The sequence below is a fragment of the Atta cephalotes genome (genome assembly GCF_000143395.1).
Source record: "Atta cephalotes unplaced genomic scaffold scaffold00003, whole genome shotgun sequence".
In the NCBI taxonomy this organism is placed as follows: Eukaryota; Metazoa; Arthropoda; class Insecta; order Hymenoptera; family Formicidae; genus Atta; species Atta cephalotes.
The window spans coordinates 10,489,997-10,502,738 of record NW_012130067.1 but is presented as its reverse complement, the minus strand read 5'-3'; the positions used below and the strand labels follow the sequence as shown (position 1 = coordinate 10,502,738).

General features: G+C 29.9%; 1 protein-coding gene across 1 annotated transcript in view; it reads right to left on the bottom strand.

The window, feature by feature from the left end:
* LOC105625833 (inactive rhomboid protein 1) overlaps positions 1-12,742 on the bottom strand; it is a 141,611-nt gene that overhangs the window by 42,869 nt on the left and 86,000 nt on the right. The window contains exons 5-7 of the mRNA XM_012207145.1: positions 7,742-8,071; positions 2,165-2,351; positions 456-545 (exon numbers count right to left, since the gene is read on the bottom strand). Coding sequence (XP_012062535.1) covers positions 456-545; positions 2,165-2,351; positions 7,742-8,071 — 607 coding nt within the window. The remainder of the gene's footprint in view (positions 1-455; positions 546-2,164; positions 2,352-7,741; positions 8,072-12,742) is intronic.

Genomic DNA, 12,742 nt, shown 5'->3' with positions numbered 1-12,742 from the left:
TCGTAGTCTCTACATANAGTATATATATATATATATATATATATATATATATATATATATATATATTATACGTTTATTTTATANCTTTTTATTGATAATCTTGACGTGATAAAGATAAAGTTGCACAAAGAGAAAATTGTACAAGAGAACAGGCTGGTCAAATTAATCGAATTTTAACATTTTAGGTCCTAAATACACTATGCGTTAACTTTTCTAAGTAAACAATACTTAATTAAAAATTCAATATAATAATGTTTAACAAATTTAAGAATTAATTAAGAGATTTCTGTATTTCTTAATTAATACAATAATTAATTAGACAAATAATAATTTCACAAAGCGTTGTAATAAATAATTTAACAAAATAGGAATTTATAATATTTCGTAAAAGTAGAAAATTATTAAAGCAGATTTCGTCACAGTTAAAACTGAGAAGTTGAAAAACAATAACTCACCTCAACAATGTAATGAAGACCTGACAGTGTCATCCTCGCTACAGAATCTTTCCTCCGTACTGGTTGTTGCCATCGTCTGAGAGTGACACTCTAGAAATATTTAGAAATTTTTTATCGCAATTTTCTGAAATCTCTAATTTTCTTGTTAATAAATATGCCGATGGACGTCTGTTCCGATAATCTTGACCTTGACATATTTGTCAACGTCATGACCTCCAACAGATTTTAATCATCACTCGTTATTCATTAAAAACTTAACAATAAAAAACTTAACAATAAAAGTTTGGAAAATGTCTCTTTCTACTATACAAAAATTTTCTGCTTTATATCTTTCGACTTTTTATATGCGAGGTTTATTTCACCCCCCTTGTTTAGAAGCATAATGACTTTTCATGCGGGTTGATCTTGCTTCACGTAGAAAGTCGAACTTCTAAGAGGGAAGGGAGGTAAAGTCATAGAACTTATAGTGATGGAAGAGGAATACAGAGCTGTGAGCAACATCTAAAGGACAGAAATATCTTTCTATTCTCTTCTATCCTTTTTTGGCACATGCGCAGGAAGAAGAAAAGTTACTGAGCAGAAATATATACAGAAATACATCTTCTCTCAGATGCTCACACCTTTCACTCACTGTTTGGATAGATTATTCCGCATTACTATAAGTTCTATGGGTAGAATGGACCTCACTTCACATGAAAAGCTATTATTCCTGCCCTATGCAGGGGAGGATATAAGATAGTTTTTAATATTGTGTGTCTGGCAAAAATAAGACATTATTTTTTAAATTTATTTTGTTAATAACTTTTAACAAATAACGATGATTAAAACCTAGGTCACTCATGTCAGAGTCACTTTGATAATATGTCAAAGTCAAGGTCATCGAGATGGGCTTCGTTTATTGGCATTTACCTCCTTTCAATCATTAAAGAATTTACGAAATAATTGTTCAACTATTATTGTTTCTTCTAATCTGATACAACTAATAAGCTATAATAGCTTCAAATGATAAATTATTTTCAATTACTAATATTTATTAATGATACACAATATTAGTTAATTATTATAGATTTAATTATTTATTAAGTTACATTTTAGTAATTTAATAAATAATTAAGTTATTAAAATTATGTTACTAAAATTAGATTATTAAAATTAGATATATATATAAAACAAATTATTAAAAATATATTTTCAAAAAAATAATTCAGAAATCATACGAAAGAAAAAATTTTTTTAATTGATTAGCTATTTGTAATTGCAAGGAGCATTTCACAAATATATCTAGAATCAATATGATTTTCCTTAATGAATGTTCCTTGTTTAACATTTAATTGATGACAACAAAGATGAAATGATACTCATAAATGTTGCAAACATTAAATGAAACGCGCCCAGAATGAATGCGTTTCACTTAATCTATTCACTTCGATTAATCGAATGAAATGACCCACTCCATAAGAGTAAACCGATTAACTCCGAACGAGTGAAAATTCACTTTGGAAATTGATTTTGATATTTACTTTTATTTAAAATGAAATTTTTACTGCTAAAAGTTCAAAGGACATTTTTATCAGATTAATTTACTTAAACGTTTTCAAATTCTATCAATATGATTTAACCTGATGCAGTCAAACTTCTGGTTATTATCGATTATTATCGCTCATTATAATTGCGACAGAATATATATTCTCATGGTACAGTACACTTACTTCCGGTGTCTCGGTAGTGTCCGGTACGTCTCGAGTGATGTCTGGATCCGGCGGCTTGTGTTCCGGTACGAGTGTACCGTATTTCCTCGATGCCATACGTCGTCGTCGATCCAGCCATCTCTGCTTCTCCGAAGCTTCTGATTCCTCATCAACCCCGAAGAACTGCGCTGTTTCGCGTTTAATATAGCTGCAAAATTTGAAAAGATATTAATACCAATCAAATTTACGTACATGTTTTAAATGCAAGTTGTCGATTATATTGACTGCCACGTTGCTCATATATAAATAACATTCAATTTTATAAAAAAAAAGTCAAATACGTTTTCTTTTATAATTTACTCATTTGTCATAAAAAAACACTTTAAATTAAAATATTATTGTTATAAAATTAGTTGTTTGACTTATTTAAATAACGAAGCGCTTTCGGGAATAAATATCACTTGTATATGTATAAATGACGCATAGTAATCACGGTTAAAGCATATATAAATAAATAGAAATAAATAAAGCAACCTTTATTTATTTATTTATTTCTATTTATTTATTAATTATAAAAACATTAATATATTTGTAAAGTATATGTAATTACTCGTAGAATAAATCAGAATCAAAATAATTTGGAATAAATAATGTTTATATAACAATGTATATAATATTTTTTATTTCTACTGTTTGAAATAAAATAATACCTAATGTTTCTATTTAAAAAAAATTTTTATCTACCAGATATGTCAAATAAATCATCTTTTATTAATTCAAGCGAATACTTCCCAGAGAAATATCGAATAAATTATCTTCTATTAACTTAAGCGACGTCTATGTCGTTTATATTGATATAATTTCAATCACTCATCGACCAAAAAATTTTATTGGGTGTAATAATGCAAATACAAAATTTACAAAAACTATTGACATTACTATTTTCATCTTTTACCTAATAAAAATATCAGGTCGAAACGAACCATTAAATCTATATTCGCGAGCAATATGCGGCAACATCGCCATCAGATCGACAGTGAAGTTTTGTTTTTCATAAATAAAAAATCATACAGAAAAAAATAAAAAAAGCGCGGACTTTTTATGAGATCTTTTATGTTCTAACGAAATGAATTCTTTGAATTTTCAAAATAGGGCTCCATGATGAAAATAAATATATTTCGATTGAGATGTATGGTATGGAAATCCCGTTTCAATGGAAGAACCCTGGTGGCCTATAAATCGATTGCCTATATGCACTATTGCGCAAAAATAAATACTTCAGAAACAAAGTCACATTTGCCTACTTATTAATTATACGTACACAATATAACAAATAGATTCTAAATAAAAGCAAAAACAATTATTTAATAAAAATATCATTGTATATTTGTGATAATCTTGAAATTATTGAGAGGATCCTCGTAAAGCACTTTCACCATTTGTCTCTGAGCACGCGAAATGTCAGTTCTGATGTGAAAACTTTAATTATGTTATTAATTTGAAAACTATTATAGCTTCGACATTTTAATATTAAGACTTCTATCTAGAAATAATTTTAGGAATTTGCTATTAATAAGTGATAAGCAAGGTCTGGAATATTCTGCATGATGGAATCCTAAGTTAAGACATATTATTTTGCATAATTTAGTATTTAAATATTATGCAGCAAAAATTATCCTTTTTCAATCATGAAAATAATTAGACATATAGGAGTCAAGCGCGAAAGGCGCAAAGAAATAATAATACAGTTAATTAAATAATATTTAATCTAAATATAAAAGTAAATAAATTACAATGATATGTTTCAGTTCCAGAGAATTTTAAATCCCTTTCAGATCATATAATAAATAAACGCGGTAAAAAAGTATAGTCAAATAAGTGTAGATATGCTATTTCTGTACATGATCAATGTATCATTTGCAAGCGTTGACCGAGTAAAAGACTTTAAAAATGAATCAATATTAAAACAACTGAGTAGTAAGAGTATTAATAAAAATAAATTAACTCACCAACATACAATCATGTAACACACGCAACTCGCAATTACAGTCAAGAATATAATCAGATAAATACAATGTAAAAAATTAGTCATTATTTAAAAATGCAATATAAAACCAAATAATGGAATCAAGAACAGTTAAAAATGTATAAAATGACTGTCAAGACATGATCCTTGTAAGATATAATGAGTGACTAAACGAAAATATTCTATAAAAATTAATTTTTTCATAACAAAAACTTCAAAAATGTATTTGAGAATATTTGGTTGAATAAACAAGATTTGATTAAATTAACTAAATCTTTTGTTTCTGAACAAATCTTTTGGTTGACATAATAACAAAACAATTTGGAAAATTTGTAATATTAACATAAAAATTTAGTTCAATGAACAAAATTGTTAATTGTATTAAACTAAATTTTTAGTTGATATTTTATTTTAATTTTTATTTTAATTTTATATATTAAAATTTGTATACTAAACTTGTATGCTAATATGACTAAATTTTCTTATTAATTTTTTCTTATTAATTTTTTATTTAACTCAAATTGATTAGAGTAAAAATTCTGAAGAATTTCTGAAGAAATAAAAAATTGCTAACTTCAAGAAGTTCTAATGTAGGCCTAAAAGAAATCTTTAACATAAGAGAGAAGGTGTCACTCAATACTGTCCTTACACAGGTGTAATATTTATAATGAGCCGCGTCGTATTTTTCTTACAATTAGAAGAGAATGCTTAACTGTGTATCCCATTAGCAAATGTTTCGTATTGCTAGCGCATTCAGCAACAAATATATTTGTTTGAAAGATAGTAAAATAAATGCGTTTTTCATATTATTAAATTTTGTTTACACAAACAAACCCAATAACCAAACATTTTGTAACATTTTACTTGCTTTTTGTATCACAATTTTTTGTTAATACAAACATTATAAATTCAATCAACAAAATCGGTCAACCAACAAATTTTATTTGATATCAAATGAATTTCTCAATGGTATTTTGATATTTTAAAAGATGATAACTAGAAAAAATTAAATTTCGCCGATGATATCTTGACGATCAAGGCTCGACCTTGATCTTGTTGTCAAAGTAATGATCCTAAATAATCTTCAACAGGCTTTAATTGGCAATCGTTATTTGTTAAAAAATTATTAACAAATTGTAAGATAATTCTAGTTATATATATTTCGTACTTCGACCAATCACAGCGATGATACGAGATGCGCAGTGCGCTTATTCCTACTGATCGCACAAGAAGCAGAAGAAAATTCGAGAACACGAGCGTTATGGCTGACTGTGTGTATCGAGCGAACTGATTTTGGCGGAAAATCTTACATTTAAGAAGATATCTTATGTATATTCCTGCATTTAGTTGTATTACTATTTATAAATATATTTGTTATTCACATCATATAACATGTGAGTCTGTGCCTATCTACCGAAAGCCTTACAAAATAAAATTAACAATATAAGCGTATACATTTAACTTTTATCTTCTTTTTAAAATGAAATAAAGCAGACAAATTCTCTAAAACGCAAATTCTTTAAATCCCTTCATTTCCTTCCTTGTATTATGTTCAATTTTTCATAGTGTATTCGTATATTTCCACTCTATCTTACTTCGCGTGGAAATAAGAATGTCTATTGTCTAACATTATCGATATTTTCAGTATCAATTATTATTTTTCAGTCGAAACTTTCGTTTCGATAATTCTGACATATCGATACTTTTCGTACATATCGACATGTCGAGATTTTTGATACTATTGATTCGAATTGGTAGCCATTTGGAGAATGTCGATTTTGAGTTTCGAGGTTCGAGTAACCAAATGTGGAACTTTTTCGAGACGAGTCGTTGAAAACAGTGCTGCATTATTATGCCTAATTCAGATTGAACACAGCAAGCGTCAACAGTGGAACAGCAACTAATCAGTCAGGCGATATTTAGTGGCGTAAAAAATATCACCTTGGTTGCTACTCCGTTGCTTGATGCTTGTTGCATACAGTCTATAATAGTTCGAACCTACAATAGATATTTTAAGCCTTAAACCGTAAGAAATTGACCAGTTAGTCGAATGCGAGGAGAATAAGTGATTGTGATTCGTCCATTTCTTATGGCTTAAGGCTTAAAAATCTATTAGAGATTAGAGTCACTTAATTTAATCAATTTCGATTAACTAATCAGTCGATTAGTTCATTGGAATTTGCCAATTGCATCTGTCATCAAACGAAATGACAAAACGACATTGGATCAAAACAAGAAAATTATGTAGAGATGAGTAATGTGCATCTCGATACATTAAAAATTGTTTGAAAATCGTTCTTTTGGAAGGAAATGATTTTTTTCATAAAAAAAATTGGAGATTAGAATAATCTCAAACATGATTTTTCCATTTACTATTTTGTAAATATTGATTTTTTTACGCATTAATATTGACGTATCGATATTAATTGAGATATCGATACTTTCATATTTTAAAGTTAATTGAAACCCGGTATATTTTAAAGTATCGAAACTTTGATTTACAATGCATCGATATAAAGTATCGATATAAAGTATCGATGCAACCGAAAGTATCAAGCATCCCTACTACTGAAAACTGGCAAGTCATGCGCCTTTAGATAGGAAGGGCGGATGAGGTAGACCCATTGTGGAAAGGATAACATGCCAATGGATGCACGATTTTTCACGATTTTTCAATTAAGTTTCAGTTTCAAAATAAGAACAAACTACAGTCCCATGTTTCGCGTTTCACAGTAGTGATAGTCCTTGAATCTGTCCATAGACAGAGAGAGCAAAGATTTAAAAAAAGACACTGTCCAACTGCATACACCATGTTATCTTTCCATCATGGGTGGACCTTGCTTCGCGTGAAAAATAAGTAATCGCGAATAAAAATTCAATTATTTTAAGTGTCATATCTCAGAAACTAGAAAAAATCCGCCAAGTGATTCAGAGTGTACATGACTCAGCATTATATCGATTTTATTTATACATATAAAAAAATCAAAATCATTAGTGAGAGTTTAACCTTCTAGCAATAATTATCTAAGACATATACTTTACATCAGGCTTGTCAAATAATTGCTCGCGAGTCAGCCGCCGAGGGTGCCGAGCGCTTCCTTCTCCAACTCGATCCACCGATTTCAGGATCGAATTGGAGAGAAGCGCTTGGCTCATAAGCCTAGAGTGGGTATAAAGAAAATAGTGCCAATGCATGTGCCTAATACTGATTAGCTCTGCTATTTAGTGTCCTTAATGTTAAAAAGAAGACAACATTAAAGAAAGAAAAGATTAAGACGAAAAATTGTTATATAGAAACCTTTCAGATGTAAGACACCAAATGGCAACTTCCAGTTAATTGGTGTCACTTTCTTTATATCCATTTTAGCGAACCACTATTTGACAAGCCTGTTTTACAGTGTGAATCATTCTCGTTGTTGTTGCAATTTTCATATTTCAATTTCAAATTTTCATATTTCATACAATTTTTTTCAAAAAATGATTAATTAAAAAATACATAAGTAGATAAACTAAGAAATTCTAAAAAATAATCTTGTCACGATTGCACGATTGCGTTATCGACTTTTACTCACTTCCGGATGGCCTCGGTGCGGCTTTGGTTCCTTTTTAGCCTTGGTCGTTGCGCTGCCGAAGCACTCGCCGAAGAACTGCTAATCTGGACGATCGGCCGCGGTGCATTTGGCGCGGAAACGCTCCTACCGATGCCAGAACTTACAGCGGCGACGCCGGAAGTGGCCAGCGGCACGGTCGCCGACGCCGTCGTCACCGGCGTCACCGTCGTCACAACTGACGATGTCGCGACGCTCACCGGGTACATTCCGATACTCTGTGCTGTGTCTCCTTCGCCGGTCGTCGACGATATCGTCGAGGTACCGATCGTGCCGGAACTCGGTGATGGTTGCCTAAAAACGAGAAGAGAAGTATTATTCCTGTGGGATTTATAAAAGAAATTATTGTAAAAGAAGAGATTATTCCTATCAAATAACAGTAAATATTGACAGAATAAAAGAATTTTGAGAAAAAAGATCACTTGATATGTGTAGGGGAGACTAGGACCAGTTATAATGGAGATAAATTGTAACAATGAAGATAAAATGTAACTTATATCTTTTAAATGGTAAGAGATAAAATAATCATATAAAGAACAAAAATAGTAGGTATCGAGACTTGCCTCATGCCATTTTTTATATTTTTTAAATTTAAATCATCAGCTAGTCGCCTGAAAGTGCCAAAATGTTCGTCAAAAACTATGAAGCTTATAGAGCGTCTCTACTGAGCCTTAACACAATATAAGTAACAAATATATGGAACAGACACACTGAGCGTCAGCATCTTTGAATGGGTCCCGAATCACATATTGATCGCCATATTGTGGGTTAGAGAGGCGCTTATAAATTTGAGTTTTTATAAAATTACAGAATAATTTTTTTAAAAAAAGAAGATATAATTCGGTCATGAAAATTTTTTATAGCGAGTATATTTTTAAATTTTCAGAGAATTATATAATAATATGTTAACAAACTCATTATACAAACTCATATATAAAACTCATATATAAAAATAATATTCACATTAATAATAATAATAATAATATTAAACAGTAATAAGTAAATTAAAAATAATAATTGATTAAATACTGTACGAAAATTGTAATTGAATAATTATGTATGAAAAATTAATATATTGCATGAAAATTATAATTTAATAATATACGTACACACGCATACACACACACACACACACACACACACACACACACACACGCACGCACGCGCGCGCGCGCGCGCGTATATTTTATTATGAGAATACTTTGTCGTATATAAATATAACAGTCTCAACAATATAGCGTCTCCGAAAAAAGATTTGATTTAATTTTTTAATAAAACTTAATTTTATTAATTTTACTTACTTTATCATACTTTTCTCTTACAAATTAAAAAAAATTAAGCTTTATACGGATGACATATTATGACTCTCACCCATTATATTCATGTTTGGCTCGATTTCCTTATTACCGAGTCTTACATAATATTGTAAGCGAAAGCGAAATATTAATAATATTTTATGGGAAAGAGATCCATAAACCTAACTTAACTTAACTTAACTTGCAATTTCAACTTGTTGAAAGCAGCCACATTTCTGGTTAGAAATCGACGCATGCGCACTAAAAATTGGGGACTACAAAAAGTTCAGTGTCCATATTGTATGTACTTATATTGTGGTTGTAACTTACAGTGCTATATTGTAGAGTAAGTGAAGTGACATAGCACGATTTTTATCTCCCGCATAATTTCGATGAAAAATGGCGGCTTCAGGTGATCAGATTCTGATTAAAGGATCTTTAATGACAAATTCGGCACACATACACTGACTCTGCACTAGTGCTGCTCTAACATGGTACCAGTGCAACACAGTCGGAATGAATGCGCTCGATCACAATGCAGCATAACTTAGAGCAACACTGAACTGAAGTAGTACAATTGACATCGATTCGGCAGATCGCACTAGTGCGCACTGAATGCGAACTTTTTCGACCCACCATTTGATCAATGCTCTCTACCTAAGTGCCAAGAAATTTTCGCATTCGATTAGATTGCACTGTTACCGTGCGAGTTTCATGTTGTATTCGGCAAATAAATCAGTGTAATGCTAAATTTGTATTCGGTTAAACAAAATATATTGTGTGAATGAGAGCAAGCTTTATTGTACTGAAATTTTTGACAGTGCTGTTTGATGGCACTGAATTTAAACATAATCGTCAAAACAGATCATATGACAAAAATTAACGAATATTGAGCGTTGATTTCAATTACATGACCTATCTTGACGCTAAAAAAGAGCGTCGAGCACGAAAAGAGATCTTAAGGAGATTCCCGCGGTATTTTCTTAATGACAGTTTGAATTGCCATATTACTCTTTAATAGATTTTATCCAATAGACAGGAGTCAATAATTAAAGTATACATTTTTTTAACAGTTAAAATAATATAAAATACTTTATCAACAATATCTAATTCGCTCATTGGATATACATATTATTGTTAATTTTATATATTAAATATTTTAAATTAACAAAAATAAAAGTTATAAAAGATTTATTTGATGATTGAGGTTTGATTAGTATGCTTGAGATTATGTATCATTGAAATTATATACATGTCTTATTTTCAAAATAGTGCACATAGCAAATAACGGAGATAATATAGTATAACGTCTTATACAATTATACAATAAATCTATTTTGGTCTCATTCATCGCATTTTGTTTAACTAAATACAAATTTAGCATTACACTGGTGCAATTTTTATTCGTCGAATACAACATGAAACTCGCATGGTAACAGTGTAATCTAACTGAATGCGAAGATTTTTTTGGCACTGGAGCAGAGGATATTGATCGAATCTGTGGCATTGAAAAAGTTGGCACTCAGTGTGCACTAGTGCGGTCTGCCAATTCGCTGTATAATTTTCATGCCCTGATCACGTGCGCATATGTTGTTGATATTTCTTATTGTGATAGATATTATTCACTGCTTTCAAACATAAATTCACTGCTTTAATAGTAAATTTACTGTTTTAAAAACAAAAATAAAATATAAGAAGATAATTTCTTTTTTAGGGCAGATAATTTATTTTTAAAGCATTGAATTTGTGTTTTTAAAGCAGTGAATTTGTATTTTAAAACAGATAATTTGTTTCTGGAAACATGTTACAACTTTTTTTAGCTCTGTTTTATTTTGCCTCCAAATCGGAGCAAGATGTATTAATTCGGATTTTGATATTTTACTCATAAACATCCTAAAATTACATCTTTTTGCAAATAATAGCATAAATCTAAATAGTTGTTGCGTCATGTGTATTAAAAGAAATAAATATATATGTTATAAATAGAGAAATATTTTTCTAAAAATTGGTACATACAACCTCAATCTCCCCTATAAGAGATAATTTCGTTATTATTTCGCTGTCAAGAAAATATGTACATACCAATTGATTGTTAACTTCGATTAATTTTAAAATCGAAGAGGAAGTATGGCATAAGAAACAAACGCATGTTTAAAGTCGCAAGTTATTTAATAAATAGATGTGCTAAGTTAGATAATGTTCAGAAAACTTGAAATAATATGATATAAATGATTTCACAAATTTCAGATTTGATGGACTTCGCTTCGTGTAGAAAGTTGTGCTTTTTTAGGCAGGAGGAAAGGTAAGATAGATTTCGCTTCACGTGAAAAGTTGTAAAATATTATAATTTTTAAAGCAAAAAATTTTTGTTTTATGTAGTAGAAAAAAGATATCAAATTTTTTTGTTAATAATTTTTTAATGAATAATGAGCGATAGCTAAAACCCTAATTTACATCGATTTGACTTGTACCTTGATCTTTATCCTAACCTAAAAGAGATTTTGAACAGTTAAACAGTGTTTACCCAGACCTATAAATATTATGGCCCGTATTCAGAACGCGCTTTTATCAATAAAAGCGTGATTTTATCTTTGAAATTTTATAATATGCTTGATGTAAAATATAGTATGTTAACCTGCAACATCATTGTAAACACGTTCTGAATATGAGCCATAATATTTTTAGGGTTAATGTAAGTCGCATTTAGTTAAAGCTCTAGAGTAAGTACTAAAGTAGCACACAGGTCCTCTATTTTGGACCTACTAATCATACCCTATTAATAATACTAGGCATTTATTGGAGCTATAGACAACTAAATCGAAATGGTCATCAAAATAGCCAATAGGAAGATTGGTATTTCAGCTCAGATAAAAGAAATGCGCTATTTTGGTAAACTAAATTTACATTTAGTGACTCTCATGTGAGTGCTATCTACCAATATTTCTTTATACTTTATGCCTTTAGACCGTCTATCTATGTTAAAGCTTATTAGGTAATTGCTTTAAAGCATTTGTAGCATAACATTGACTGTACCCACAGTTATTGCTTTGTTACCATTCTCGTCGCTAGCATTCATATACACATACAATTTACAAATCGATATAAATCTTTCTTTTTAAGTTTTTAATTTTAGTTTCATAAACTCAGTATTGATTGCGTGTATACGTAATGCTGGGTGCTGAACTGTCGTTTTTGTCCATAAGAGCTACAAAACTTTTGTATTAAGGAAATATCTACTTCAGATAACAGCTCTACGAGTTGAAAAAATAAGTTTTTAACTTTTTTTTCAATTTTATTATATTTTCGGTAAAACTTTCCCTTTATATAGTCAGCTCTAAATAACTTTGATCTTGATCATCAAAGTCAAGATCATTCATCTTTTTTGTCACTCGTTATTTATTAAAAAGTTATAAACAAAATAATTTTTATGAATACTACGCAATTTTCTAACACAGGGTACATATTTCAACAATATTTCTTCTAGTCAGGAGAAAATAAGATCGATCTCAATTGTTGGAATTTAACCTCTGTGAAATTGGCACCTCATTTTTCAAAAAATGAAATTTTGGTCAAAGTTCCGAATGCACCGAAGAGTTCTGGAGTTCCTGCCCAAAATTGAGAATAGTTTCGGCGAATTAATATAAAAAAAAAAAATTAAAAAATTTGGGGT